Consider the following 27,609-nt stretch of genomic DNA (forward strand, 5'->3'; position numbering starts at 1 on the left):
AGTGCTGTTTTGGGGATGTCTTCAGGGTGCACCGGGATTTGATGGTATCCCCGGACGAGGTCTACTTTGGAAAAGATTCTTGTCCCATGCAGGTTTGTTGCAAAGTCCTGTATGTGCGGCACGGGGTAGCAGTCTGGAGTTGTAACCTCATTCAGTCTGCGGTAGTCACCACATGGTCTCCAGCCCCCGACTGCTTTGGGCACCATGTGCAGGGGGGAGGCCCATGGGCTGTCGGATTGCCGTATGATCCTAAATTCCTCCATCCTCTTGAACTCCTCCTTTGCCAGGCGGAGCCTGTCCGGGGGGAGCCTTCATGTGCGGGCATGGAGGGGTGGTCCCTGGGTCGGAATGTGGTGCTGTACTCCGTGTCTGGGCATGGCTGCTGTGAACTGCGGTGCCAGAACCAATGGAAAGTCCGCCAGGATTCTGGTGAATCCATTGTCAGACAGTGTGATGGAGTCCAGATGTGGGGCCGGCAACTTGGCTTCACCTAGGGAGAACATCTGGAAGGTCTTGGCATGGACTAGTCTTTTCTCTTGCAAGTCGACCAGCAGGCTGTGAGCTCGCAAGAAATCTGCCCCCAGGAGTGGTTGGGCCACGGCGGCCAGTGTGAAGTCCCATGTGAACCGGCTAGCGCTGAGCTACAACTGCACTGTGCGGGTGCCGTAGGTCCGTATCGTGCTGCCGTTTGCGGCCCTCAGTGTGGGTCCTGGCTCCCTAATGCGGGTGTCATACCCCGTCAGGGGTAAGACGCTGTTTTCCGCTCCGGTGTCAACTAAGAAGCGGCGTCCCGACTGTCCCAGATGTACAAGAGTCTGTCCTGGTGGCCAGCCACTGTAGCCATTAGCAGCGGCTGGCCCTGGCATTTCCAGGGAACTTGCAGGGCGGGCAACAACGGCGGGCTTCTGTGCCCCACCGCTGGTGGTAGAAACACCACTGTTCATTGGCCTCCTCACTCCTGCCTCTGGGTTGTGTGCATTCCATTGCCGGGCCTGGTCTGGCCTGCTGTTGGGTGCATGGCTTGGTAATCTGTCCGATGGATGCCCCGCTCTAACTCTTGGCTTTCCACAGCACGTCTGCCTGGGCCGCCACCTTCTGGGTGTCAAAATCTGCGATGGCCAGTAGCAGATGTATGTCCTCGGGCAGTTGCTCTAGGAACGCCTGCTCAAACATGAGGCAGGGCTTCTGTTCTTCAGCCAGGGCCAGCATCTCGTTCATTAATGCCGACGGCGCCCCTGTCTCTCAAACCATCCAGGTGCAGCAAGCAGGCACCTTGCTCACATTGTGAGAGGTCAAAGGTCCCTATTAGCAGCGCTTTGAATGCTGCATATTTGCCTTCTTCCGGGGGTGACTGTATGGAATCCTCAACCTGGGCAGCTGTCTCCTGGTCAAGGGAGCTCACCACGTAATAGTAACGTGCGGAATTAGAAGATATCTGCCGAATCTGGAACTGGGCTTCTGCTTGGTCAAACCACACGTGTAGTCGCAGCGTCCAGAAAGTTGGCAGTTTTAGCGAAACTGCGTGAACAGATGAAGAGTCGATCATCTTTGGTCCAAATCCTGTTTGGACCGTCAGGGTCACCAATGTAGCGATGTGCTACACACAGAGCTAGAAATAATGACACACAGTCTGTAAGCTGCACTCCAGACTAGTTTATTCAAACTTTGCGGCACTGGCTTTCATACAGTTCCATTCCCGCCTTCTCCGGGCAGAAGTGACGCCACAGGTGCATAAAAAAAGTCTCTTCCTGCGTGCAGGCTTTCTCCCCTTGCCGGTGAAGAAGAAGGCCCAGCGCCATTTTGGGGCTGGCCTCCCTGCCAACGCGCGCGCCATTTTGTGAGTCGGTTCGCCTGCGTAGAAAGTGGGTTGCCACAGTATGGTATTTAAATGGATTAATGTAATAAGTTGGAATGTACATGGTTGGAGTCATCCTATCAAATGAAAAAAGACTTTTAAAGTCGTTAACCATTTCAATCTGATATAATTTTTGCCCAAGAGACACGTATCAAGGCGGGAGATCAAAATAGATTTTTTGGCTGGTAGAAGGGGTTACAATTTCACTCCACTTCTCAAAGCAAAACTAAGGGTGTGTCTATTTTTATTAAATCCAATATTTCATTCATTCAAGAGGATATTATGTCAGATTTTAATGGTACATTTTTAATTGTTAAAGGAGTAATTTGTAACAGAAAAGTTGTTTTGGTCAATTTGTACGGTCCTAACTTATATGATCCTTTTTAAAAAAATGTATTTGCTTTACTGCCTGAGTTAAATGATTATATGTTAATAACAGGCAGGGATTTTAACTGTTGTTAAACCAACCAGCGACTTCCAAATCGCTCTGCGTCATTTATTAATTCCTTTTTGACTGATTTTGGACTGATTGAACAATGGAGATGTTTACGCCCTGATGATAGAGAATATTATTTTTTTCACATTTATAGAAAATATTCGAGGATCAATTATATTATAGTCAACCCCCGCTTCTTGCTTTATGTTAAGAATTGTGAATATGATTCTATTGCTGTATCTGATCATGCACCTTTGAGTTTGTCTTTCGAATTCGATGATGTCATTCTTGCCCACCCACCTTGGTGCCTGTCTCAGGCACTATTGCAGAATTTTGACTTTGTTAGCTTTATTGAAACCCAGATAAAAGATTTTTTCTTTTCAATGATATAGGGGGTATGTCTAAATTAATCATATGAGATATGTTTAAAGCATTTTTACGTGGTCAGATCATTTCTTATTCAGCTAAGCTTAAAAAAGAGACTAAAGTAGAAATAGATAAGATTTCAAAACAAATTAAAGACTTAGATAATTTTTACGTGATCTCCCCTAATATTGACTTATTTAAACAAAGGGTGGAACTTCAATCACAATATAATTTATTATTAACTCATCTTATTGAAGGTGACTTGCTTAAGCTAAAAAAAGTCAATTTTATATGTTTGGAGATAAAAATAACAAACTGCCTGCATCTCAACTAAAAACGGCCAGAGCCAAAAGGCAAATTTTGAAAATCCGTAGGAAAGATGGTACCCTGGCTTTGGAATATGAAGAAATTAATAAGATTTTTCAAGATTTTTATACTGAACTTCATAAATTTCAATTTCAAGTAGATTCTTCTAAAATGAATGCTTTTTTACGAAAGATTGCTATTCCTCAAATCTCTGCTGAGGATCAAAAAACTCTTGATGCCCGAATTACTGAAGCCGAAATTCATAAAGCTATTTTTCTCAATGCAACCTGGTAAGGCTCCTGGACTTGATGGTTACCCTGTAGAATTTTATAAAAAATTTGGAAAATTGCTCTCTCCGTATATGTTGGAAATGTTTAAGGACTCTTTTGTGAAAGGTGATTTACCCTCTACTTTTTATGAGGCATCTATTTCTTTAATTCTTAAAAATGATAAAGATCCTACTGATTGTGCCTCACATAGACCTATTTCATTATTGAATGTTGATGCTAAGATCCTGTCAAAGATAATTGCCAATCAGTTGGAAAATAATTTGGGTAAAATTATTTTTAAAGATCAAACTGGCTTTATAAAGGGTCATTATTCCTTTTCAAATGTTCAGAGATTATTTAACATTATATACTCATCTTCTTTTAAAACTCCACAATGCATTGTCTCTTTGGATGCTGAAAATGCGTTTGATTGAGTCGAATGGAAATATTTATTTAATGTTTTACAGAAATTTGGTTTTGGTGTTAATTTTAATAATTGGATTAGAATGATATATAAAACTCCTATTGCTACTGTTATTACTAATAACTAGATCCCCCTTTTTTAGCTTTTATGGGGGACAAGACAAGGTTGTCCATTAAGTGCTTTGTTATTTAACTTAATATTAGAACCCCTTGCTATCGTTCTTCGTGAAGCAAAAAATATTCATGGCATTCTTGTGAATGAGACCATTCATAAGATTTCTCTTTATGCTGATGATTTACTGGTTTATATATCTAATCCTGTGCTAAAATTATTTAATGAATTTGGAGATTTTTCAGAATATAAAATAAATTTTAATAAAAGTGAACTGTTTCCTTTAAATGAATCTGTTTCTATATATGATAATACTCCTTTCAAAGTTATGGATTCCTTTAGATATTTAGGTGTTATAATCACTAAAAAATATAAGGATCTTTATGAAGCTAATTTTGACCCCTTGGTAGATTCTATGAAGTATTTACTTAGTGGATGGAACCCACTTACGTTTTCACTTGCTGGTCGCATCCATATAGTCAAAATGATGATTTTACCAAAATTTTTATATTTATTTCAGAATATCCCTGTTTTTTTGACTAAATTTTTTGATCGGATTGATTGTATCATCTCATCTTTTACTTGGAATGATAAAAGACCAAGAATTAGTAAATGTCACTTACAAAAATTGAAAAAGGATGGAAGTCTTGCTTTGCCTAATTTAAGAATGTATTACTGGGCTGTTAATGTGTGATATATGTCCTTTTGGTTACACTGGGTTGATAAGAGCAAGCGGCCAATTTGGGCAGACTCGGAATTGAAAGCTGTGAAACAGTTTTATTTAACCTCATTATTGGGAGCTGCTTTACCTATACAATTAGCTAAGATTGCTAATTTAAATTTATACCCTGTGATTAAGTATTCTTTACAAATTTGGCTCCAATTCTGTAATTTTTTTAATCTTAAAAGATTTAAACTTTGTAGTTGAATTTATCAAAATTATTATTTTTTTAAATATTATTTATTGAATTTTAGAAATTACAAAGAATAAATGTAATAATAAAATAGTAAGAAAAATGATATTAACCCTCCCCCTCCCCATAACCCTTCCCCCCTTAACCCTTATCTAAAGAAAGAGAAAAAAAAAGAAAGAAAAGAAAAGAAAGATTGCCTGGATATCGGAGGATCCCCACATGCTCCATGGAGTTCAAAATAATTTTAATATTTATTTTCACTTTCCCCAATTACGATAATTTTATCTTCAAAGGACCTATGTATCTAATCCTATCTTTCGTAAGTATGGTGACCAAATTTTCAAAAATATCTCATATTCATTTCTTAAATTATACGTAATTTTTTCAAGTGGAATACAACTATGTATTTCATTATTCCAACGATCCGTAGTTAAATTTAAATCAGATTTCCAAGTAACTGCGATAACTTTTTTGGCTACTGCCAAAGCAATTTTTATACATTTTTTCTGATACTTATTCAATTTAAATTTCATTATTGTCCCTTCAATGTCTCCTAATAAAAATAATAATGGACTATGTGGAAGTTGTACTCCAATAATTTGTTCCAATAAAAATCTTAAATTAATCCAAAATGGTTGAATTTTAGAACAAGACCAAGTAGAATGTAAAAAAGTACCAATTTCTTGTTTACATCGAAAACATTGGTCAGACATATTTGAATTTAATCTATTTATTTTCTGTGGTGTTATATATAATTGATGTAAAAAATAATATTGTATTAATCTAAGTCGAACATTTATTGTATTTCTCATACTATCAGAACATAATCTTGACCAATTTTTTCCATCAATTTTAACATTCAGATCAGATTCCCATTTTTGTCTTGATTTATGAATTCCTAATTTAATTGTCTGCTTTTGAATCAAATTATATATACAAGATGTAAATTTTTAAATTTTTCCTTTCTGAATTAATATTTCTATTTCACTAGGTTTTGGCATCAACATTGTTTGTCCCAGCTTTTCTCGTAAATAAGCTTTTAATTGAAAGTAACAGAAAAGAGTGTTATTTGATATTTTATATTTATTTTTTAATTGATCAAACGACATCAATATACCTCCTTCAAAACAGTCACCTATATATTTAATCCCCTTTTGAAACCAATTATGTAAAAGTTTATTATCCATTGTAAAAGGAATAAGCCTATTTTGAATTAAAGTCCTTTTTGCTAATAAAGATTTCTTTATCTCATCGTCCATATTTACCTTATTCCATAAATCAATCAAATGTCTTAATATAGGAGATTCTTTTTTTCCCGTATCCATTTGGATTCCCATTTATATATAAAATCTTCTGGTATATTTTCTCCTATCTTATCTAATTCTATTCTAATCCATGCCGGTTTTTCTTCATCAAAAAAAGATGCAATAAATCTAAGTTGATTTGCTTTATAATAATTCTTAAAGTTTGGAAGTTGTAACCCTCCTAAATCAAATTTACATGTCAATTTTTCCAATGATATTCTTGACATCTTTCCTTTCCAAAGAAATTTCCTTACATATTTATTCAGTTCTTGAAAAAACTTCTGAGGTAATTATATTGGTAGAGTTTGAAATAAATATTGCAATCTAGGAAATATATTCATTTTTACAACATTAACTCTACCTATTAATGTTATTGGTAACATCATCCATTTATCAAGATCCTCTTTTAATTTTTTAAATAATGGCAAATAATTTTGTTTATATAAATTTTTTACATCATTATTAACTCTAATACCTAAATATTTTATCCCATTTATTGACCATTGAAATTGAGTTGCTAATCGGCATTGATTATAATTTCCATTGGTAAGGGGTAAAATTTCACTTTTATCCCAATTTACTTTATAACCCGATACTTCCCCATATTCTTCCAATCTAAAAGATAATCTTTGCAAAGATTGCAATGGGTTTGTTAAGTAAATCAAAACATCATCAGCAAATAAGTTCATCTTATATTCTTCTTGATTAACTCTAAAGCCCCCAATATCTGAATCTGTTCTAATTAATTCAGCTAATGGTTCTATTGCCAATACAAATAAAGCAGGTGATAATGGGCAGCCTTGTCCAGTTGACCTCGTTAAACAAAATGGTGTTGAAATCTGACCATTTGTAACTACTTTAGCTTGAGGATTAGTATTTAGAATTTTAATCCATTGTATAAAAGATTTTCCTAATTCATATTTTTCCAATACCTTAAATAAAAAATCCCATTCCAATCTATCAAATGCTTTTTCTGCATCCAAAGCAACTGCCACACTCATTTCCTCTCTTTTTTGTGCCAAATGAATTATACTAATTAACCGGGTTATATTATCCATTGATTGTCTATTTTTAATAAAACCTGTTTGGTCCATATGTATTAATTTTGGTAAATATTTAGATATTCTATTAGATAAAATTTTTTCACTGGATTAAATTCTTTCCGCCTCTTCAGAAGATCGTAACTTATGTCTGGGTAAAAAAAAACTCTTTTCCCTTCTATTATCAATGGCCCTTTTCTCTCTTTAGCACCCTGAGTAGCTGCCTTCAAGATCATTTCTTTATCTTGATACCTTAAGCATTTTATCAAAATTGATCTTGGATTTTGATCTTGTTGAGATCTTGGTCTTAAAGCTCTATGTGCTCTTTCAATTTCAATTACTTGACTTCCTTCTTCCATTTCCAAAATTTTCGGAATCCAATCTTGAAAGAATTTTATTGGATTTTCTCCCTCTGTACCTTCCATAAGACCAACAATTTTAATATTATTTCATCTACTAGAGTTCTCAAGCACATCCATTTTTTCAAGCATCCGTTTTCTTTCTGCTATCCAGACAAAATTATCATTTTCTATTTTTTCTATTTTTTCAGTATTTTCTTCCACTTTTATTTCCATCTCTTTAACTTCCTTCTCCATCTTCTTTTGTTTTTCCACCACATTATCAAGTGTATTCTGTATCCTTTTTATATCTGTTCTTATAGCTTTTAATTCATTCGTCATATCTGTTCTTATAACTTTTGATTCTTTCATCATATCTGCTCTTATAGTTTTTAATTCATTTGTCATATATATCAGGATATCTTTTATGTCTCCTTTAATCTCTTTCTTCTTTTCCTCTTCTTCCTCCTCCAAATTTCCCAAAGAGTCTGTTTCTACTTCCGATCCAGATCCAATTTCACTTCCAGCCATAGTTGGGATTTGTAGTTTTGTTGATACCTTCCCATACATACTTTCGCGCATGTGTTCCTTCCGTTTCTTCTTAGAGACCGCCGACATTGCTGCAACTTCCTTCCCCTCATCATCAGAAGTGCCATGCACTTCGCCGGGAGGAGATCTAACTTGAGTCCGATGCTTCACTGAAGCGGTTAGGCCTTTTCCCCCACCGATTTGCGCAGTCTTCGAAGTAGTAGCTTTCTTCTGTTTCAATTTAGGAGCCATATCAAAAGATAGTCCCGAGTTGCTTATAAGTAGTTTCTAATAGATATTTGTTAACTCTTCTTCATTTAAACCCTATTTCATTACTTTTTACGAGGGAGCTGGATTTCCAACGTCTCGACCCTACATCATCACGTGACGTCCCCCCGAAATTATTTTTTAAGCCTTCTTTGAGTGATCCAATTTTTTTACTTGGAAAAATAAAGATATTAATTTTTTTTTGGATCTATTTAAAGAAGATAGACTGATGTCTTTTGAACAATTAGTTGATAAATATTCTCTTTCATACTCACACTTTTTACAATAACTTCAAGTTAGACATTTCTTACAAAAATATTTAAGTAATTTTCCTTACATATTGGATGCCGACCTGTTAGATACTATTACGAGTATGAACCCTTTGATGAAGGGTTCCATTGGAAGAATTTATAATTTACTATTACAATGGGATAAGCATTCTTTATTTAAGATTAAACAAGAATGGGAAAAGGAACTTAATTTGACTTTTATGATGGAAGACTGGATGCGGATTCTGAAGTTGGTTAACTCTTCTTCGATTTGTGCTAGTCATTCACTGATTCAATTTAAAATTGTACATTGTTACTATTTGACGAAGGAGAGATTGTCTAAAATGTTTCCTAATGTTGATGGTTATTGTGATAGATGTAAAACTGTGAGAGCTACACTGACACACATGTTTTGGTCTTGTTCTATACTGGAACAGTTCTGGAAATCAGTTTTTTCTACAATTTCTAAAGTACTTAAAATTAATTTACAATCTAATAAATTAACTGTGCCCTTTGGAATAATTCCTCAATATCCGCAGTATTTCTTTGTCTGACCGACATGCTATTGCGTTTGTTACATTGATAGCTAGGAGGGCCATTCTATTGAAGCAGAAAGATACATCGGCTCCCACTCTGTCGCACTGGTTCTCTCAAGTGATGCTATGTCTTAGATTGCAGAAAATTAGAAGCCCAACCTTTGAACCTATGTTTGATTTTGAGAAATAATGCGGTTCATTTGCTCGTTACTATCATTTGAGTTAATTGATAGATTTCCTCCAAGATCTAATTGTAAATTTTGGTACATTTTTTTTTGCTGGTGGTTTGATGTTTATCTTTAGAAGCTTTTTGTATGACGCATGGCTTGGGGTTGAACACCTTATGGGTTTTTTTTCTCACTTTGCTTTAGTAGGGTGTTTTTCTTTTTTTTGTGTCACCAAATTTTTCAATCTTTAAAACATTGTTTTTTTTTCCCCTTGAGACATTGTAAGTGTTACCTACTTCGATGTACTCTTGTTATTTTGGATAATAATAATAAAAAGATTTGGAAAGAAAAAAGAAAAAAGGTAGTAGTGATAGTCTGGGTAATTATATACCAGTGAGCCTTGCGTCTGTGGTGGGAAAGCTGTTGGAAAAGATTCTTAGAGATAGGATCTATGGGCATTTAGAGAATCATGGTCTGATCAGGGACAGTCAGCATGGCTTTGTGAAGGGCAGATCGTGTCTAACAAGCCTGATAGAGTTCTTTGAGGAGGTGACCAGGCATATGGATGAGGGTAGTGCAGTGGATTTGATCTACATGGATTTTAGTAAGGCATTTGACAAGGTTCCACACGGTAGGCTTACTCAGAAAGTCAGAAGGCATGGGATCCAGGGAAGTTTGGCCAGGTGGATTCAGAATTGGCTTGCCTGCAGAAGGCAGAGGATCATGGTGGAGGGAGTACATTCAGATTGGAGGGTTGTGACTAGTGGTGTCCCACAAGGATCTGTTCTGGGACCGCTACTTTTTGTGATTTTTATTAACGACCTGCATGTGGGGGCAGAAGGGTGGGTTGGCAAGTTTGCAGATGACACAAAGGTTGTTGGTGTTGTAGATAGTGTAGAGGATTGTCGAAGATTGCAGAGAGACATTGATAGGATGCAGAAGTGGGCTGAGAAGTGGCAGATGGAGTTCAACCCGGAGAAGTGTGAGGTGGTACACTTTGGAAGGACAGACTCCAAGGCAGAATACAAAGTAAATGGCAGGATACTTGGTAGAGTGGAGGAGCAGAGGGATCTGGGGGGTACATGTCCACAGATCCCTGAAAGTTGCCTCACAAGTAGATAGGGTAGTTAAGAAAGCTTACGGGGTGTTAGCTTTCATAAGTCGAGGGATAGAGTTTAAGAGACGCGATGTAATGATGCAGCTCTATAAAACTCTAGTTAGGCCACACTTGGAATACTATGTCCAGTTCCGGTCGCCTCACTATAGGAAGGATGCAGAAGCATTGGAAAGGGTACAGAGGAGATTTACCAGGATGCTGCCTGGTTTAGAGAGTATGGATTATGATCAGAGATTAAGGGAGCTAGGGCTTTACTCTTTGGAGAGATGGAGGATGAGAGGAGACATGATAGAGGTGTACAAGATATTAAGAGGAATAGACAGAGTGGACAGCCAGCGCCTCTTCCCCAGGGCACCACTGCTCAGTGCAAGAGGACATGGCTTTAAGGTAAGGCGAGGGAAGTTCAAGGGGGATATTAGAGGAAGATGTTTTACTCAGAGAGTGGTTGGTGTGTGGAATGCACTGCCTGAGTCAGTGGTGGAGGCAGATACACTAGTGAAGTTTAAGAGACTGTTTGACAGGTATATGGAGGAATTTAAGGTGGAGGGTTATATGGGAGGCAGGGCTTAAGGGTCGGCACAGCATTGTGGCCGAATGGCCTGTACTGTGCTGTACTATTCTATGTTCTATGTAATCTACATTAAAAAAAAAATTTCTTAGATCAAAATTTTGCTTTCTTGGGGAGAAGTGTTCTGTACCCCTAGGGTTCATATTTTTCTGTGGACTGTCACTTTAAAATGCCAAAAGAATTGAGACTGACTTTTGTCTTTTTTGGATTTCTGCTGACTGCAGAATTGCTGGGTTGCTATGGTGAGCAACGATGGTTTATACAAGTGGTGGCTTGTTTTGAATAAGCTAGGTCAGATGATCCACTTACAGACACACAGTTAGAGTCAAGATGGATTCGGTCAATGAAAGACACCTGTGAGTCGGTTGCTGGTTTAAACTTTTAGTGGCCCAAAAGGGGTGAGTATTGATAGATGACTCTCACAAGTTTTCTGCAACTAGAACAAGTTTGCAAGAAGAGAAGAATGGAGAGGAAGGTTTGAAACAGAAGAAACCTAGTGACAAAGAGTTCACTGTTTGGACTCTCTCTCTAAGTAGCCCATAAGGGTGAGTTTGTTTCCATTCGGCTACGGAAGTGTCATTGTCACTTAGTTAATCCACAGGAGTGAATTCTCAGGTGAGGGGAAAACCTTTGTGAATACCACTTGGGTGTTTACCCTTTGGCTGGGTGTGGTAGTTCACTGAAGAAAGGCACCCCTGTGGCAAATCACTGTTGGAGTTATTTCGTATGTCATGGAATTGGATAAGTGGCTATCACATTGTGTGTTTGGGGTAACCTTGTGGAATCTACTGGTGTGTCGACCCTTGCCTGGGTGGTGGTTCCCTTGAAGATGGTCCCCTTTGTGATAAGCTACTGTTGATGATAATCCATACGCAGATTTTATTTGAGTATCCTGTGGCCTCCACTTTGAGATGTCCCATAGCTGAATTCAGGTGTGCTACCACTTGTGTTGAAAGCATATTCATTGTAGATAACTGTCGGTGATACTTCGTGTGTGGAGTGGAACAACTTCAGAGAGAAAATCTACTGCTATTGTTATTGCTGTTGTGGAATCTGTGGAATATCGATGTAATTGCCTTCTCACAACATACGCCTTTGGATTACAAATCTCTCTCTCTTACCAACAACAGCAACCCCATGCATTGAACTGAACTGACTTCATACCTATACCATTGTAAGGCTGTCATTTACCACCAAAGCTTGAAGAAGTTTGGGGTTTTATATTTACACACTTATATATTCATAAGCTCTGCTAACCTGTTTGATTTATCTGGTTTTATATTACTGTATTACGTAGATACTAATAAATAGTGTTTTGTTTGTAGCAAAACCAGAATCCAGGTGTGTTCCATTCCTGCTGGTTCTTTTAACCCATTACGGGGTATGTAACAATAGTCATGGGAGATTTTAACATGCAAGCCGATTGGGAATATCAGCTTGGTAATGGATCTCAAAAGAGTGAGTTTGGTGAATGCCTAAGAGATGGCTTTTTAGAGCAGTTTGTCATTGAGCCTAGTTAGTCAAACGTTCGTCTTAGTATATAGTATATATTTTACTTTTCTATGCATATAAAACACAAGAAATGTATGTATTCCAATAATTAAACCACTGTGTTGCTTAGTAATAATTGTAGCTTTCATCGGGGCAGGGCCTTTCACATGCTCCATTATTCTCACTTTATCCGTTATCCTTTAAAATTGTTCCGATCGTTGACCGACTGTAGCCTAATGTTTTTCCAATGACCGATGGCATTTCACCCCTTTCCAAACGCTTTATCATTTCCACTTTATTTTCAATCGCGATCGCTTTCCATCAATGGAACAGAAACACTGTGGGCGGCAGGTCCCGACCTGCGCCGGCTCCTGAGGTCCACTGGGTCCTAAGGACCACTGCTCTGAATTCCCCGGTTTCGAAAGTCCACCGCATTGAGTGAGGTTAAATGGGACAAGTGGGGGCTGTGCTGGGTTTGGGTACTGTATTTGATCCTCCACAATATTCAACGTGGGAATTTAAACTGGAAGTGGCAGTGTTTTTTTTATGTTGAGTTGCCAGCTCGAAATCAACCCAGAATGGATGGTACGGGAGTCACTGGATCGACATCAACCCGGCACGGGAGTGGTCTCTCACTGGATCCAATTCGGGAACATCCATTCTCGAGCCCAGTGCTGATCTCACTGCGCCACCAGCCGACCAGCGGGGGGGGGAGGGGGCGGAGTCAGGGTGAATCTTGCTAAGAAAAAGTTAAGCCAAATACAAAGACAGACACTTAACACAGTGTGAATGGCAACAACTTAAAATGGCAGACGGCGTTGTTATCCAACTTAAAATGGCGGGCAGTGTTCTCCTTCCTCGGTTCGTAAATACAAGTTGTCCGTAAGTCGGACGTTCGTAACTCGGGGACTACTTGTAGTACAACTGTGGCTGACAAGGGGAGTCAAATCTAATGTAAAAGCAAAAGAGGGCACACACCAAAGCAAAAATTGGTGGAAAGACTGAGGATCAGAAAGCTTTTAAAGTCTTACAGAGAGCAACTAAAAGAGCCATTAGGAGGGAAAAGCTAGCAAATAATATTAAAGTGGATTGTAAAAGCATTTTCAAGAATGTTAATAATAAAAAGAGAAATGAGAGTGGGTAGAGAAATGTTAGAAAATGAAGCTGTCACAAGGTGGCGCTGGTAGCTGACCCAAATGCAAGGCACAGACACTGAATTACTAAGAACTGGACTATGTTTATTAAGAATGGGGGGAGGGGGGAAGGGATATATACATTTTTTTTCCACACTTGTAATTACTTAAAAACGCAATTAAATAAAATTTTTAAAAAAAAGAATGCTAGGGAAGCCAAGGAGCGAGAACAAAATGATAACATGAACGTAGATATAGAGTGACAAACTGGAAAACCTGGACTTGGGACTAGAACTTGACAGGGGACGCAGGTCATGTCCCGGAACTCGGGTCCTGGCAGGGACTTGACTTGGGCTCGGCCTGGAATTGACTCGGGCACTTCTTGGGCACAAGACTCAGAGCTGGGGCTCTTCTTGGACAGAGGATACAGAACACAGAGCTGGGACTCTTCTTGAACACAGGCAGAGTCGGGACTCTTCCTTGGATACAGGACACAGAGTCGGGACTCTTCCTTGGATACAGGACACAGAGTCGGGACTCTTCCTTGGATACAGGACACAGAGTCGGGACTCTTCCTTGGATACAGGACACAGAGTCGGGACTCTTCCTTGGATACAGGACACAGAGTCGGGACTCTTCCTTGGATACAGGACACAGAGTCGGGACTCTTCCTTGGATACAGGACACAGAGTCGGGACTCTTCCTTGGATACAGGACACAGAGTCGGGACTCTTCCTTGGATACAGGACACAGAGTCGGGACTCTTCCTTGGATACAGGACACAGAGTCGGGACTCTTCCTTGGATACAGGACACAGAGTCGGGACTCTTCCTTGGATACAGGACACAGAGTCGGGACTCTTCCTGGACACAGGACACAGAACACAGAGCCGGGACTCTTCCTTGGATACAGGACACAGAACACAGAGCCGGGACTCTTCCTTGGATACAGGACACAGAACACAGAGCCGGGACTCTTCCTTGGATACAGGACACAGAGCCGGGACTCTTCCTTGGATACAGGACACAGAGCCGGGACTCTTCCTTGAACACAGGACACAGAGCTGGGACTCTTCCTTGAACACAGGACACAGTGCTGGGACTCTTCCTTGGGCACAAGACTCAGAGCCGGGACTCTTCTTGGCCACAGGATACAAAACACAGAGCCGGGGCTCTTCTTGGCCACAGGATACAAAACACAGAGCTGGGACTCTTCTTGAACACAGGACACAGAGTCGGGACTCTTCCTTGGATACAGGACACAGAGTCAGGATTCTTCTTGGACACAGGACACAGAACACAGAGCCGGGACTCTTCCTTGGATACAGGACACAGAGTCAGGATTCTTCTTGGACACAGGACACAGAACACAGAGCCGGGACTCTTCTTGGACACCAAACACAGCGTCGAGTTTTTGGGTGTGGGTTCTGATGGGGTTACTGACGGGGTTACTGATGAAGACGGTCCAGCAAGGAATCACTGGACCACAGAGCTATTTATGTTGCCAGCCTGAAACGAGAATCAGGTGCCTCATTTAAGGCGCCCAATGGAACAAGTATAGCCAGAATATGGAATCCATGGACCGGACCGTGACAGAAGCCAGAGAAATAATAATGGAGACAAGGAGATTGCAGATGAGCTAAGTGAGTATTTTGCATTAGTCTTCACATGGAAGACACTAGCAGTGTGCCAGATGTTGAAAGAGTGTGAGGGAAGAGAAGTGAGTGTAGTTAATATTACAAGGGTGAAGGTGCTCAAAAAACTGAAAGACCTAAGAGTACATAAGTCATTCTAGGGTTCTGAAAGAGGTAGCAGTAGTGTTTATGATGATATTAGTAATGATCTTTCAAAAATCATTGGTCTCTGGTATGGTGCAAGAGGTCCGGAAAATTGTGAATGTCACTCCACCCTTAAAGAAAGGAGAAAGGCAGCAGAAAGGATATTATAGACCAGTTAGCCTGACCTCAGTGGTTGGGAAGATGTTGGAGTCAATTGTTAAGGATGAGGTTATGGATGTACTTGGTGACACAGGACAAGACAGGAGAAAGTCAGTATGGATTCCTTAAGGGAAATCTTGCCTGACAAACCTGTTGGAATCATTTGAAGAGATTCCATGTAGGATAGATAAAGGGGATATAGTAGATGTTGTATATTTGGACTTTTAGAAGGCTTTTGACAACATGCCACACCTGAGGCTACTTACCAAGTTAGGAGCCCATAGTATTACAGGAAAGTTACTAACATGGTTAGAGCATTGGCTGATTGGTAGGAGACAGTGAGTGGGAATAAAAAGATCGGGGTAGTTGTTGGGACTACTTCTGTTTTTTGCTGTATATCAATGATTTCAAAAAAGGCCGTTTTACCCTTGCAGTTCCTTAGCTCTATTCACAATAAATCAACACCTTCTGACCCTTTTGTAACCTCTTTCTAATGACTTGATTTCATTTTTTACCCACAGATCAAGGTTGCCCCCTTTGCCTTCCTACCTATTATTTCAATATAATGTGTATCCTTAGACATTAAGCTCCCAACTATAGTTTTTCAGTGATTCAGTGATGCCTACAACATCATACCTGCCAATCTGGCACTGTGGGGCAAGTTCATCTGCCCTATTCCGTATATGAATGCATTCAAATACAACACCTTCAGTCCTTTTTTCACCCTTTTCGACATTGTCTACCTTTTACGTTACAACTCATGCTGCTGACTGCAATTTTGTCTTATCAACAGTCTTTCCTCATTACACATTGCCTCTATAAACTAGATCCCTCACCTTCAGCAGTAATATATGCCTTTCCTACGATACTTCTTGCATTGAAATATACGCAGCTCAGGACTGTAGTTGCACCATGCTCAACCTTTTGACTTCCAATTTTACCTGAGGTCTTACCAACATCTGCCTCCACAACCTCTCCACTAAATATTCTAGCATTCAGATTCCCATTCCCCTACAACTCTAGTTTAAACCCCACTGTGCAGCATTAACAAACCTTCCCCCTCCGGTTCAGGTGCAAGCTGTCCCTTCCCTGGAAGAGAGCCCAATAATCGAAAAATCTTATACCCTCCTTCCCATGGATGAGAGGTGACCTGACAGAGGTGTACAAGATAATGAGAGGCATTGATTGTGTGGATAGTCAGAGGCTTTTCCCCAGGGCTGAAATGGCTAGCATGAGTGGGCATAGTCTTAAGGTGCTTGGAAGTAGGTACAGAGGAGATGTCAGGGGTAAGTTTTTTTATCCAGAGAGTGGTGAGTGTGTGGAATGGGCTGCCGGCGGCGGTGGAGGCGGAAACCATAGGGTTTTTTAAGGGACTCCTGGAATGCTACATGGAGCTTAGAAAACTAGAGGGCTATGGGTAAAGCCTAGGTAGTTCTAAGGTAGGGACATATTCGGCACAGCTTTGTGGGCTAAAGGGCCTGTATTGTGCTGTATGTTTTCTATGTTTCTATGTATGTGGCATGGGTAGAAATCGTGAGATCAGAACCCTGGAGGTCCTGCCCTTTAATTTTGCACTCACCTCCCTGAACATGCAGAAACTCGTCACTTGTCCTACCCATGCTATTGGTACCTATATGGACCACAACTTCTGGGTGTTCACCCTCTCACTTAAGAATGCTGAAGACTCTATCTGAGATATCCCAGACCCTGGCACCCGGGAAGCAAAGTACAATCCAGAAATCTCATTCTTGTCCACAGAACCTCCTTTCTATTCCCCTGACTAATGAATCTCCTATCAGCACAGCACACCTCTTCTCCCCTTCCCTCCTAAGTCCCAGAGGCAGACTCAGTGGCAGAGATCCGACCACTGTGACTTTCCTCTGTTTGGTCATCCCCTTCTGACAATATCCAAAATGATATACCCGTTTTTGAGGGGGATGGACACAGGGTACTCTGCACTGGCTCCTTAACCCCTTTCCCCTTCCTGACTGTCTTCCAGTTTCCTGTGATCAGCACCTTGAATTTAACTACCTCTCTATATGTTCTAACTATCACCCCTTCAGCATCCTGAAAGATTCAGAGTTCATCCATTTCCAGCTCCAACTCCTTAACAGGTTTGTTAGAAGCTGCAGCTGAATGCACTTCTCACAGTTGTAGTTGCCAGGGATGCTGGAGATCTCCCTGTCTCTCCACATCCTGCAAAAGGAGCATTCAACCATCCTGCCTGGCATCTCTACTGTCCTGAACAGATATAAAGCAGAGAAGCCTCGAAAAGCCTTAATATCACTACTATGACAATGTCCACACAGATGACAGCCGCTGTTATTGCTCCTGGCTTCCTTTAATTTGCTCTTATTAATCAATCCGAGACACCGATTGGCCTCTGGTCAAAGCTTTATTATGCTGCTGCGACCTGATGCTGATTTTATCCTCAGGTAGTGGACCTGATTGAAGTCCTTTCCTCTCGAAATTTCTGAAGTCCGGATTGGTCACTGGTCAAAGCTCTATTAGAATCTCAACCCGTGGACCAGATCTTTCTCTTGATATATTTACTTTGAAACTTATGGCATTGTTGTCACTAGATGCAAAATATTCCCCTGAACAAACTTCTATCACCTGCCCTGTCTCACTCCCTAACAGCAGATCCAGAATAACATGCTTTGTCATCAGGTCTACATGCTGACAAAGGAAACTTTCCACAACACATTTGACAAACTCTGTCTAGTTCTTTTACAGTATTGGATTCCCAGCCAAGATGTGGAAATTTTAAATCACCTACTGTAACAACATTATCTTTCTTGCACAGACTACTATCTTTTACAAATTTGTTGCTTGATCTGTAACATAGCCCCATTAAGGTGGTCTTACCTTTTTTAGACAATAGACAATAGACAATAGGTGCAGAAGTAGACCATTCAGCCCTTCGAGCCTGCACCATCATTTTGAGATCATGGCTGATCATCTACTATCAATACCCGGTTCCTGCCTTGTCCCCATATCCCTTGATTCCCCTATCCATAAGATACCTATCTAGCTCCTTCTTGAAAGCATTCCAAGAATTGGCCTCCACTACCTTCCGAGGCAGTGCATTCCAGACCCCCACAACTCTCTGGGAGAAGAAGTTTTTCCTTAACTCTGTCCTAAATGATCTACTCCTTATTCTCAAAACATGCCCTCTGGTACTGGACTCTCCCAGCATCTGGAACATATTTCCTGCCTCTATCTTGTCCAATCCCTTAATAATCTTATATGTTTCAATCAGATCCCCTCTCAATCTCCTTAATTCCAGCGTGTACAAGCCCAGTCTCTCTAACCTCTCTGCATAAGACAGTCCAGACATCCCAGGAATTAACCTCGTGAATCTATGCTGCACTTCCTCTACAGCCAGGATGTCCTTCCTTAACCCTGGAGACCAAAACTGTACACAATACTCCAGGTGTGGTCTCACCAGGGCCCTGTACAAATGCAAGAGGATTTCCTTGCTCTTGTACTCAATTCCCTTTGTAATAAAGGCCAACATTCCATTAGCCTTCTTCACTGCCTGCTGCACTTGCTCATTCACCTTCAGTGACTGATGAACAAGGACTCCTAGATCTCTTTGTATTTCTCCCTTACCTAACTCTACACCGTTCAGATAATAATCTGCCTTCCTGTTCTTACTCCCAAAGTGGATAACCTCACACTTATTCACATTAAACGTCATCTGCCAAGTATCTGCCCACTCACCCAGCCTATCCAAGTCACCCTGAATTCTCCTAACATCCTCATCACATGTCACACTGCCACCCAGCTTAGTATCATCAGCAAATTTGCTGATGTTATTCTCAATGCCTTCATCTAAATCGTTGACGTAAATCGTAAACAGCCGTGGTCCCAATACCGAGCCCTGTGGCACCCCACTAGTCACCACCTGCCATTCTGAGAAACACCCATTCACCGCTACCCTTTGCTTTCTATCTGCCAACCAGTTTTCTATCCATGTCAATGCCATGAGCTTTGATTTCACCCACCAATCTCCTATGTGGGACCTTATCAAATGCCTTCTGAAAATCGAGGTACACTACATCCACTGGATCTCCCCCATCTAATTTCCTGGTTACATCCTCGAAAAACTCCAACAGATTAGTCAAGCATGATTTACCCTTGGTAAATCCATGCTGGCTCGGCCCAATCCTATCACTGCTATCTAGATATGCCACTATTTCATCTTTTATAAGGGACTCTAGCATCTTCCCCACCACCGATGTCAGGCTGACAGGTCGATAGTTCTGTTTTCTCCCTCCCTCCTTTCTTAAAAAGTGGGATAACATTAGCCATTCTCCAATCCTCAGGAACTGATCCTGAATCTAAGGAACATTGGAAAATGATTACCAATGCATCCGCAATTTCCAGGGCCACCTCCTTTAGTACCCTAGGATGCAGACCATCTGGACCTGGGGATTTGTCAGCCTTCAGTCCCATCAGTCTACTCATCACTGTTTCCTTCCTAATGTCAATCTGTTTCATTTCCTCTGTTACCTTATGTCCTTGGCCCATCCATACATCTGGGAGATTGCTTGTGTCTTCCTTAGTGAAGACAGATCTAAAGTACTTATTAAATTCTTCTGCCATTTCTCTGTTTCCCATAACAATTTCACTCAATTCATTCTTCAAGGGCCCAACATTGTTCTTAACTATCTTCTTTCTCTTCACATACCTAAAAAAGCTTTTGTTATCCTTTATATTCCTGGCTAGCTTGCATTCGTACCTCATTTTTTCTCCCCGTATTGCCTTTTTAGTTAAGTTCTGTTGTTCCTTAAAAAATTCCCAATCATTTGTCCTCCCACTCACCTTAGCTCTGTCATACTTCCTTTTTTTTAATGCTAGGCAATCTCTGACTTCCTTTGTCAACCACTGTGGCCCCTTTCCCCCCTTTGAATCCTTCCTTCTCCAGGGGATGAACTGATTTTGCACCTTGTGCATTATTCCCAAGAATACCTGCCATTGCTGTTCCACTGTCTTTTCTGCTAGGATATCCGTCCAGTCAACTTTGGCCAGCTCCTCCCTCATGGCTCCATAGTTTCCCCTGTTCAACTGCAACACTGACACCTCCGAGCTGCCCTTATCCTTCTCAAATTGCAGATAAAAACTTATCATGTTATGGTCACTACCTCCTAATGGCTCCTTTACTTCAAGATCGCTTATCAAATTCTGTTCATTACACAAGACTAAATCCAGAATAGCCTTGTCCCTGGTCGGCTCTCGTACAAGCTGTTCCAAGAATGCATCCCGTAGGCACTCTACAAACTCCCTATCCTGGGGTCCAGCACCAACCTGATTCTCCCAGTTCACCTGCATGTTGAAATCCCCCATAACTACTGCAACATTACCTTTGCCACATGCCAATGTTAACTCCCTATTCAACTTGCACCCAATATCCATGCTACTGTTTGGTGGCCTGTAGACAACACCTATTAGGGTCCTTTTGCCCTTACTGTTCCTCAGTTCTATCCACACAGACTCTACTTCTCCTGATCCTATGTCCCCCCTTGCAAAGGACTGAATCTCATTCCTCACCAACAGGGCCACCCCACCCTCTCTGCCCACATTTCTGTCCCTACGATAGCACGTATACCCTTGTACATTCATTTCCCAGGTCTGATCTCCCTGCAGCCATGTCTCCATTATCCCAACAACATCATAGTTACCCATTTTCTTTCTCATTTCTCATTTCAAGCAGAAAAATCGCTCAAAAAATAATATAAAATGAAAACGTAAGCCTCATGACAGAAGTAAAAAGGTTTGCAGAAGTAATTCTAAATAGACAAACAAGCAGATTTAACGATAACCGCATAATCATGTAAAATGTCACCTCTTAGTGTTGAACTGCTGGAGGAATGCAGCAGGCTTAGTAGGATCTGTGGAGGTAAAGGGATCTAATTCACATCCTACACCACTGAGTTATCTCAGTAACAGTAGCTTACGTGATAAGCTGGGCATTGTCATTATGCAATCTTGGTAGAAGGCTTGTTTTCCTCCACGTCAGGAATCGTTTCATGGTGGCCAATGCATTGTCGTCCACCACAATCTGGTCTGTTGTCCACACCTCAACACCAATTAGTGCAATTCGAAGATACAATGGTCTGTAAAACTGAAATGAGATGGAAATATCAGGAATTAGAGTCATAGTAAAGTACAGAACAGAAACAAGCCTTTCAGCCCATCTAGTCCATTCCAAACCATTTAAACCACCTAGTCCCATCAACCTGCCAAGGGGCCATAGACCTTCATATCCCTATCATCTATGTACCTATCCAAACATCTCTTAAACATTGAATTTGAGCTTGCACCACTTGTGCTGGCAGCTCATTCTATACTCTCACAGCCCTCTGATAGAAGAAATTTCCCCTCATGTTCCCCTTAATCCATGATCTAGTTGTAGTCCCACCCAACCTCAGCCTGCTTGCATTTACCCGACCTATACCCCTCATAATTTTGTACATCTGTATCAAATCCCCTCTCAAACTTCCATGTTCTAAAGAATACAGTCCTAACTTATTCGATCTTTCATAATAACTCAGGTCCTGCAGACCCGGCAACATCCTTGTACATTTTCTCTGCATCTTTCAACCTTGTTTACATGTTTCCTGCAGGTAGGTGACCAAAACTGTACATAATACTCCAAATTATGTCTTATAAAACTTCACCGTAACATACAATCTCTTATATTTTGATCTATGAAGGCCAATATGCCAAAAGCTTTCCTTATGAACACATCGACCTGTGATGCCACTTACAATGGATTATGGATCGGTATGCTCAGATCCCTTTGTTCTACCAGTGCCATACTGTTCACTATGTAAGACCTACCCTGGCTGGTCCTATTAAAGGGCAATATCTCGTACACGTCTGCATTAAATTCCATCTGCCATTTTTCAGTCCATTTTTCCAGTTGGTGCAAGCCATGTTAGTCTTCCTCACTGTCCACTACACCTCTAATCTTGGTGTCATCCACGAATTTGCTGATCCAGTTAACCACATTATCATCCAGATCGTTGACAAAGATGACAAACAACAATGGACACTAGCACCGATTCCTGCGATAATTATCAACAGAAATATCTGTTGTGGGGGAAAGAATACTGAGGTCTAAGAACTGGGATGTGGATTGTGGATTGTGGATTGAAGGAGGATGAGAGGTGATGATCGAGGTATATAAAATGATAAGAGGTACAGATTGAGTGAACAGCCAGAGACTTTTTCCCAGAGTTGAAATGGCTAATACGAGCCATTTAGGGTGATTAGAAGAAAGTATAGGGGAGATGTCAGAGGTAGGTATTTTCACACAGAGTAATGGATGTACGGAATGCACTGTCATGGGTGGTGGAAAGAGCAAATGCATTAGGGACATTTTACTTCAGCACATGGCTGAAGTAAAATGGAGGGCTTTGTATGAGGGAAGGATTAGATTGACCTTGGAGTTTGTTAAAAGGTGAGAACAACCGTGGGCTCATGTGCCGGTACCATTCTATGTTCTAAACTGACTGCATGGGCTTATGCACAGCTTAGGAATTGAGACACTGCTTTCAGATTGGGGTCATCCCTAACTTCAGCAAGAGCCACACTCTCCTGTGCCATCACGAAGGCAGAGTGTGAGTACGCACAGAAAATTCACAGACACCTCTGTGACAACAGGGACAGGTGGCACATGTGGCAGAGTAGTCAGACCGTAATGGATTACAAGTCCACCTCGCACAGTGACAACTCACTTCCTGATAGGCTGAATGTACAAGATGATGAGAGGCATTAATTGTGTGGATAGTCAGAGGCTTTTTCCCAGGGCTGAAATGGTTGTCACAAGAGGACACAGGTTTAAGGTGCTGGGGAGTAGGTACAGAGGAGATGTCAGGGGTAAGTTTTTTACTTAGAGAATGGTGAGTGTGTGGAATGGGCTGCTGGCAACGATGGTGGAGGCAGATATGATAGGGGATGGAGTATAAGAACAGGGAGGTCTTACTGCAGTTGTACCGGGTATTGGTGAGACCACACCTGGAGTACTGCGTGCAGTTCTGGTGTCCATATTTAAGAAAGGACATATTGGCTCTCGAGGCAGTGCAGAGAAGGTTCACTAGGTTAATTCCGGGGATGGGTGGGTTGATGTATGATGAGAGGTTGAGTAGATTGGGACTCTACTCATTGGAGTTCCGAAGAATGAGAGGCGATCTTATTGAAACATATAAGATTGTGAAGGGGCTTGATCGGGTGGATGCGGGGAGAATGTTCCCAATGATGGGTGAAACTAGGACTAGGGGGCATAATCTTAAAATAAGGGGATGCCATTCCAGGACTGAGATGCGGAGAAATTTCTTCACTCAGAGGGTAGTGGGGCTGTGGAATTTACTGCCCCAGAGAGCTGTGGAAGCTACTACACTCAATAAATTCAAAACGGAGATAGACATTTTCCTGGATAAAAATGGCATTAGGGGATACGGTGAGCGAGCAGGTAAGTGGACATGAGGCTAGGTTTAGATCAGCCATGTGATCTCCTGGACCAGTTTTCGATAGCCTGGATGGGTCGGAGAGGAATTTTCCAGATTTTTTCTCCTCAATTGGCAACTCAGTTTTTTTCCCCCCGGGTGATCACATGGGTTTGGGCGGGATGAATAATAAAATAAAATGGGCGGCATGGTGCCCTGTTGGTTGGCACCGTTGCCTTGTGGGATTCGGTGAAAACTAGAGTTAAGATTGGATCAGCCATGATCTTGTTGAATGGCGGAGCAGGCTTGAGGGGCCGATTGGCCTACTCCTGCTCCTATCTCTTATGTTCTTATGTTCTTATGTTATGTCTTTTAAGAGGCTTTTAGATAGGTACATGGAGCTTAGAAAAATAGAGGGCTATAGGTAAGCCTAGTAATTTCTAAGGTAGGGACGTGTTTGGCACAACTTTGTGGGCCGAAGGGCCTGTATTATGCTGTAGATTTTCTATGTTTCCATGAATGTCTTTTATACGTAATTTGATGCATTGAATGATGTGACATTGAGGAAAGCACCCCCCTTCCCCTGAGCCCTGAAGAACAGGCACCATCTCACAGCCAGGGTGAGGAAGATCCTAGCCAAAGTAAACCCAGGCAAAGCTGCAGGGCCAGACAACAAACAGTAGCCGGTCAGGTACTGAGGTACTGTGCAGATCAGCTAACAAAATAGTATTAATAAATATCTTTTAACACCTCTTTGAAATAGTCCACTATTCAAGGGCTTCAAGGCTTCATGCTGGTGCCCAAGAGCGCAATGGTAACTGACCTGAACAACTATCATCCAGTGGAACTGACTTCAATAATCATGAAATGTTTTGAGTGGCTGGTAATGTGATCATATATGTAAAATGTCACTTTCCAGCTACATTGGACCCTTTCTAATTCACCTACCGCTCAAACAGATGCACTGATGATGCCATAGCCCTGGCCCTCCACTCTGTCCTGTCCTACCTAGAAAAGGATGCCTCATATGTCTGGATACTGCTAACTGAATTCAGCTTGGCATTTAGCATGATCATCCCTCAGAGACTGGTGGGTAAACTGTCCTCAATGGGATTCTGCACTCCTCTCTGTAACTGGATCTTGAACTTCTAATTGAACAATTCCAGTCAGTTTGAGTTGGCAGCAACACCTCCAGCTCCATCACACTGAACACCAGTATGCCCCAGGGCGATGTACTCAGCTTGCTGCTGACTCATGACAGTACTGCCAGATTCAACTGAAACTGCATCATCAAATTTGCTGATGATACTACAGTAACTGGCCTCACTGACGATGATGAGTCAGATAGAGAGGCTTGTCAAATAATGCAAGAACAACCCGAGTCTCAACGTGGACAGAAGAGATCATTGTGGATTTCAGGAAGGCACAGGCCAAGGCTCTGTCCTAGAGAGAGTGAAAAGCACGAAGTTCCTTGGTGCACATAACAGACAATCTAACCTGGACCCACAACACCTCCTCACTGATCAAGAAAGCACAGCAGCACCTACACTTCCTGAGGAATCTGAGGTGTGCAAGGCTCCCTGCCTGATTCTAACAACCATTGACAGTGTCCTGTCTGGCTGCATCATTGTGTGGTACAGAAGCTACAAGGCATCACACTGCAAGACCCTACAGAGTATGGTTGAAACTGCTGAGAGGATCACTGGGCTCTCAATTCCATCCATTTGTAACATTTACCGGGATGTTGCAGATGAAGGGCCCAAATTATTGTTGAGGACACCTACCACTCATCCCACAATCTCTTGACCCACTACCATCAGGAAGAAAATACAGGAGTATCAGGACCAGGACTGCCAAACTCCCTATCATCTTTTCCCCTCAGTTTGCGAGACTAATGATACCTTGCCCCTACCAAAGTCTCATCACCAGGACAGCAAGCTGTTTACTGTACAGTTAACTGTTTACCTGTGTTGCATTCATTTTGAATTATATTTTATTAACCTATTTATGGTAATATTTTGGTTTAACATTTTACTGTGTGTCATATGTTTTGTGGGTGCAGTGTGGTCCAGAGAAACTTTGTTTTGTTTGGTTGGTTACAGTCAAGATGACAATAAACTTGAACTTGAAAAGCTGTATGAAATTTGTACTCGGATAGATCAGCTTTGACTGGTTCCAATTTTAATAAATTGCCCATGTTTTAAATACTAATACTGTGTGGCCCCTTCCAATTGCTCCTACAACCCATATTCCATAACACAAAAGAGCTTTCCTTACAACACCTGAAAAAATAGAGAACTCCCTCTTTGTGATGTAATAAAATATAATTTGTTTAACATCTAATAAACTTGTTTCCCTGTACTGCATACACATGCAATATATATTTCTCTCCCTTATCTGGAAGTCCATCCTGTAAGTCCATCTCATTCCATTGCACTGTCACCTTGTGATAAATCACGAGACAATAAATTTTCTTTAAGCATTGTAACTTGTCTTACAAACTCTGCCTCCATTATCTATAGATCTCCAACCACTGTAACTATATCCACTCTCATGTCCTGTATAATTCTCTCATTAATCTTGTTTACAAATCAATAAACCTTTGGATCCTTGCACTTTGCCCATCCAATGAATAGTCCACCTTCGAAGGCCAATAACTGCACTGGATCCAAATGCAATCTCTCACTCAATGTCAGCAAATGCAACGAACTGATAATTGACTACAGGAGTAAATCCGAAGATCCATAAGCCAAATTTCATTAGAGGTCAGAGGAGGAGAGTCAGTAACTTTAAATACATCGGTGTTATCATGTCAGGATCAATTCTGGGATCAACATTTAACTGCCACCACAAAGAAGGCACAACAGTACCTCTGCTTTCTCAGAAATTTGTGTGGATCTGGCATGTCACCTAAAACTGACAAACTTCTATAGATGTGTTGCAGATCTGGGAAGAGAAATGACAGATGAATTTAACCCAGGTAAATGTGAAATGTTGTACCTTGGTATGGCAAATGCAAGGAGACAGTCCTTAAATGTTGCTAAGCAGAGAGATCTTGGGGTGCAAGTTAATTGTTACGTATTCAGGCAACAATAAATATATATGAGTTAGGCAAGGGTTATTATAACAAATAACACGTTTATTAAACACTGAAAACAAACCCCCCAAAAGTAAACAAACACTAGCGTAACTGGAAAACAACTGCTGTGCGGCAGATTCACAGTTCTTAATAGCGTTGCAGTTCAAACAGTTCTTAAAGCGATATTGAAAAAAACAGTTCTTTAAAGCGGTATGCCGAAAGTTCAAAAGCTCACAGTCCATTTAAAAGGAGAGACTTTTTAAGGCGATTTAAATTCTCTTCCACGTCGTTGTCCTTCGATCCCCGGCGTCGAACTTTCCCACAAAGAATTTTATGAAATATAACGGCTTAAAGGCACTGACCTTCCTTCCACACTATTCTCAAATCCTTTCTGGTCAAACCCAGGGATTAACAGCAAGAATAGTCAATGGAATCCTTCCGAATGAGGATCAAATAAGGTCGAAACCCATCCACCGTCGAAAATCGATTCTCCTCGATCTTTAACTTCCGAACTCCGATATTCACTCTCCACTAGCAGTATTGTAAGAGACTGCTGGCAATGACCTTTTAAACTTTAGGCATTATATAAAACTTCATTTCAACTAAACTGCGTCATAACATTAAATCACGCAGTGACATGAAGTCAGCTTGGCAAACCCAGCCACGAACTGCCCCACCCCACAGGGTGGGTCTTCCTTT

At 41.1% G+C, this 27,609-nt stretch overlaps 1 protein-coding gene across 1 annotated transcript in view; it reads right to left on the bottom strand.

The window, feature by feature from the left end:
• Window positions 1–1,658: 1,658 nt before the first annotated feature.
• The window catches only part of LOC140725865 (disintegrin and metalloproteinase domain-containing protein 12-like), a 132,659-nt gene continuing 106,708 nt past the window's right edge, over window positions 1,659–27,609 (bottom strand). Inside the window, exons 9-10 of the mRNA XM_073041809.1 lie at window positions 21,339–21,505; window positions 1,659–1,932 (exon numbers count right to left, since the gene is read on the bottom strand). Of these exons, the coding sequence (XP_072897910.1) occupies window positions 1,659–1,932; window positions 21,339–21,505 (441 nt within the window). The remainder of the gene's footprint in view (window positions 1,933–21,338; window positions 21,506–27,609) is intronic.

Source organism: Hemitrygon akajei, chromosome 4 (assembly GCF_048418815.1).
Source record: "Hemitrygon akajei chromosome 4, sHemAka1.3, whole genome shotgun sequence".
NCBI lineage: Eukaryota > Metazoa > Chordata > Chondrichthyes > Myliobatiformes > Dasyatidae > Hemitrygon > Hemitrygon akajei.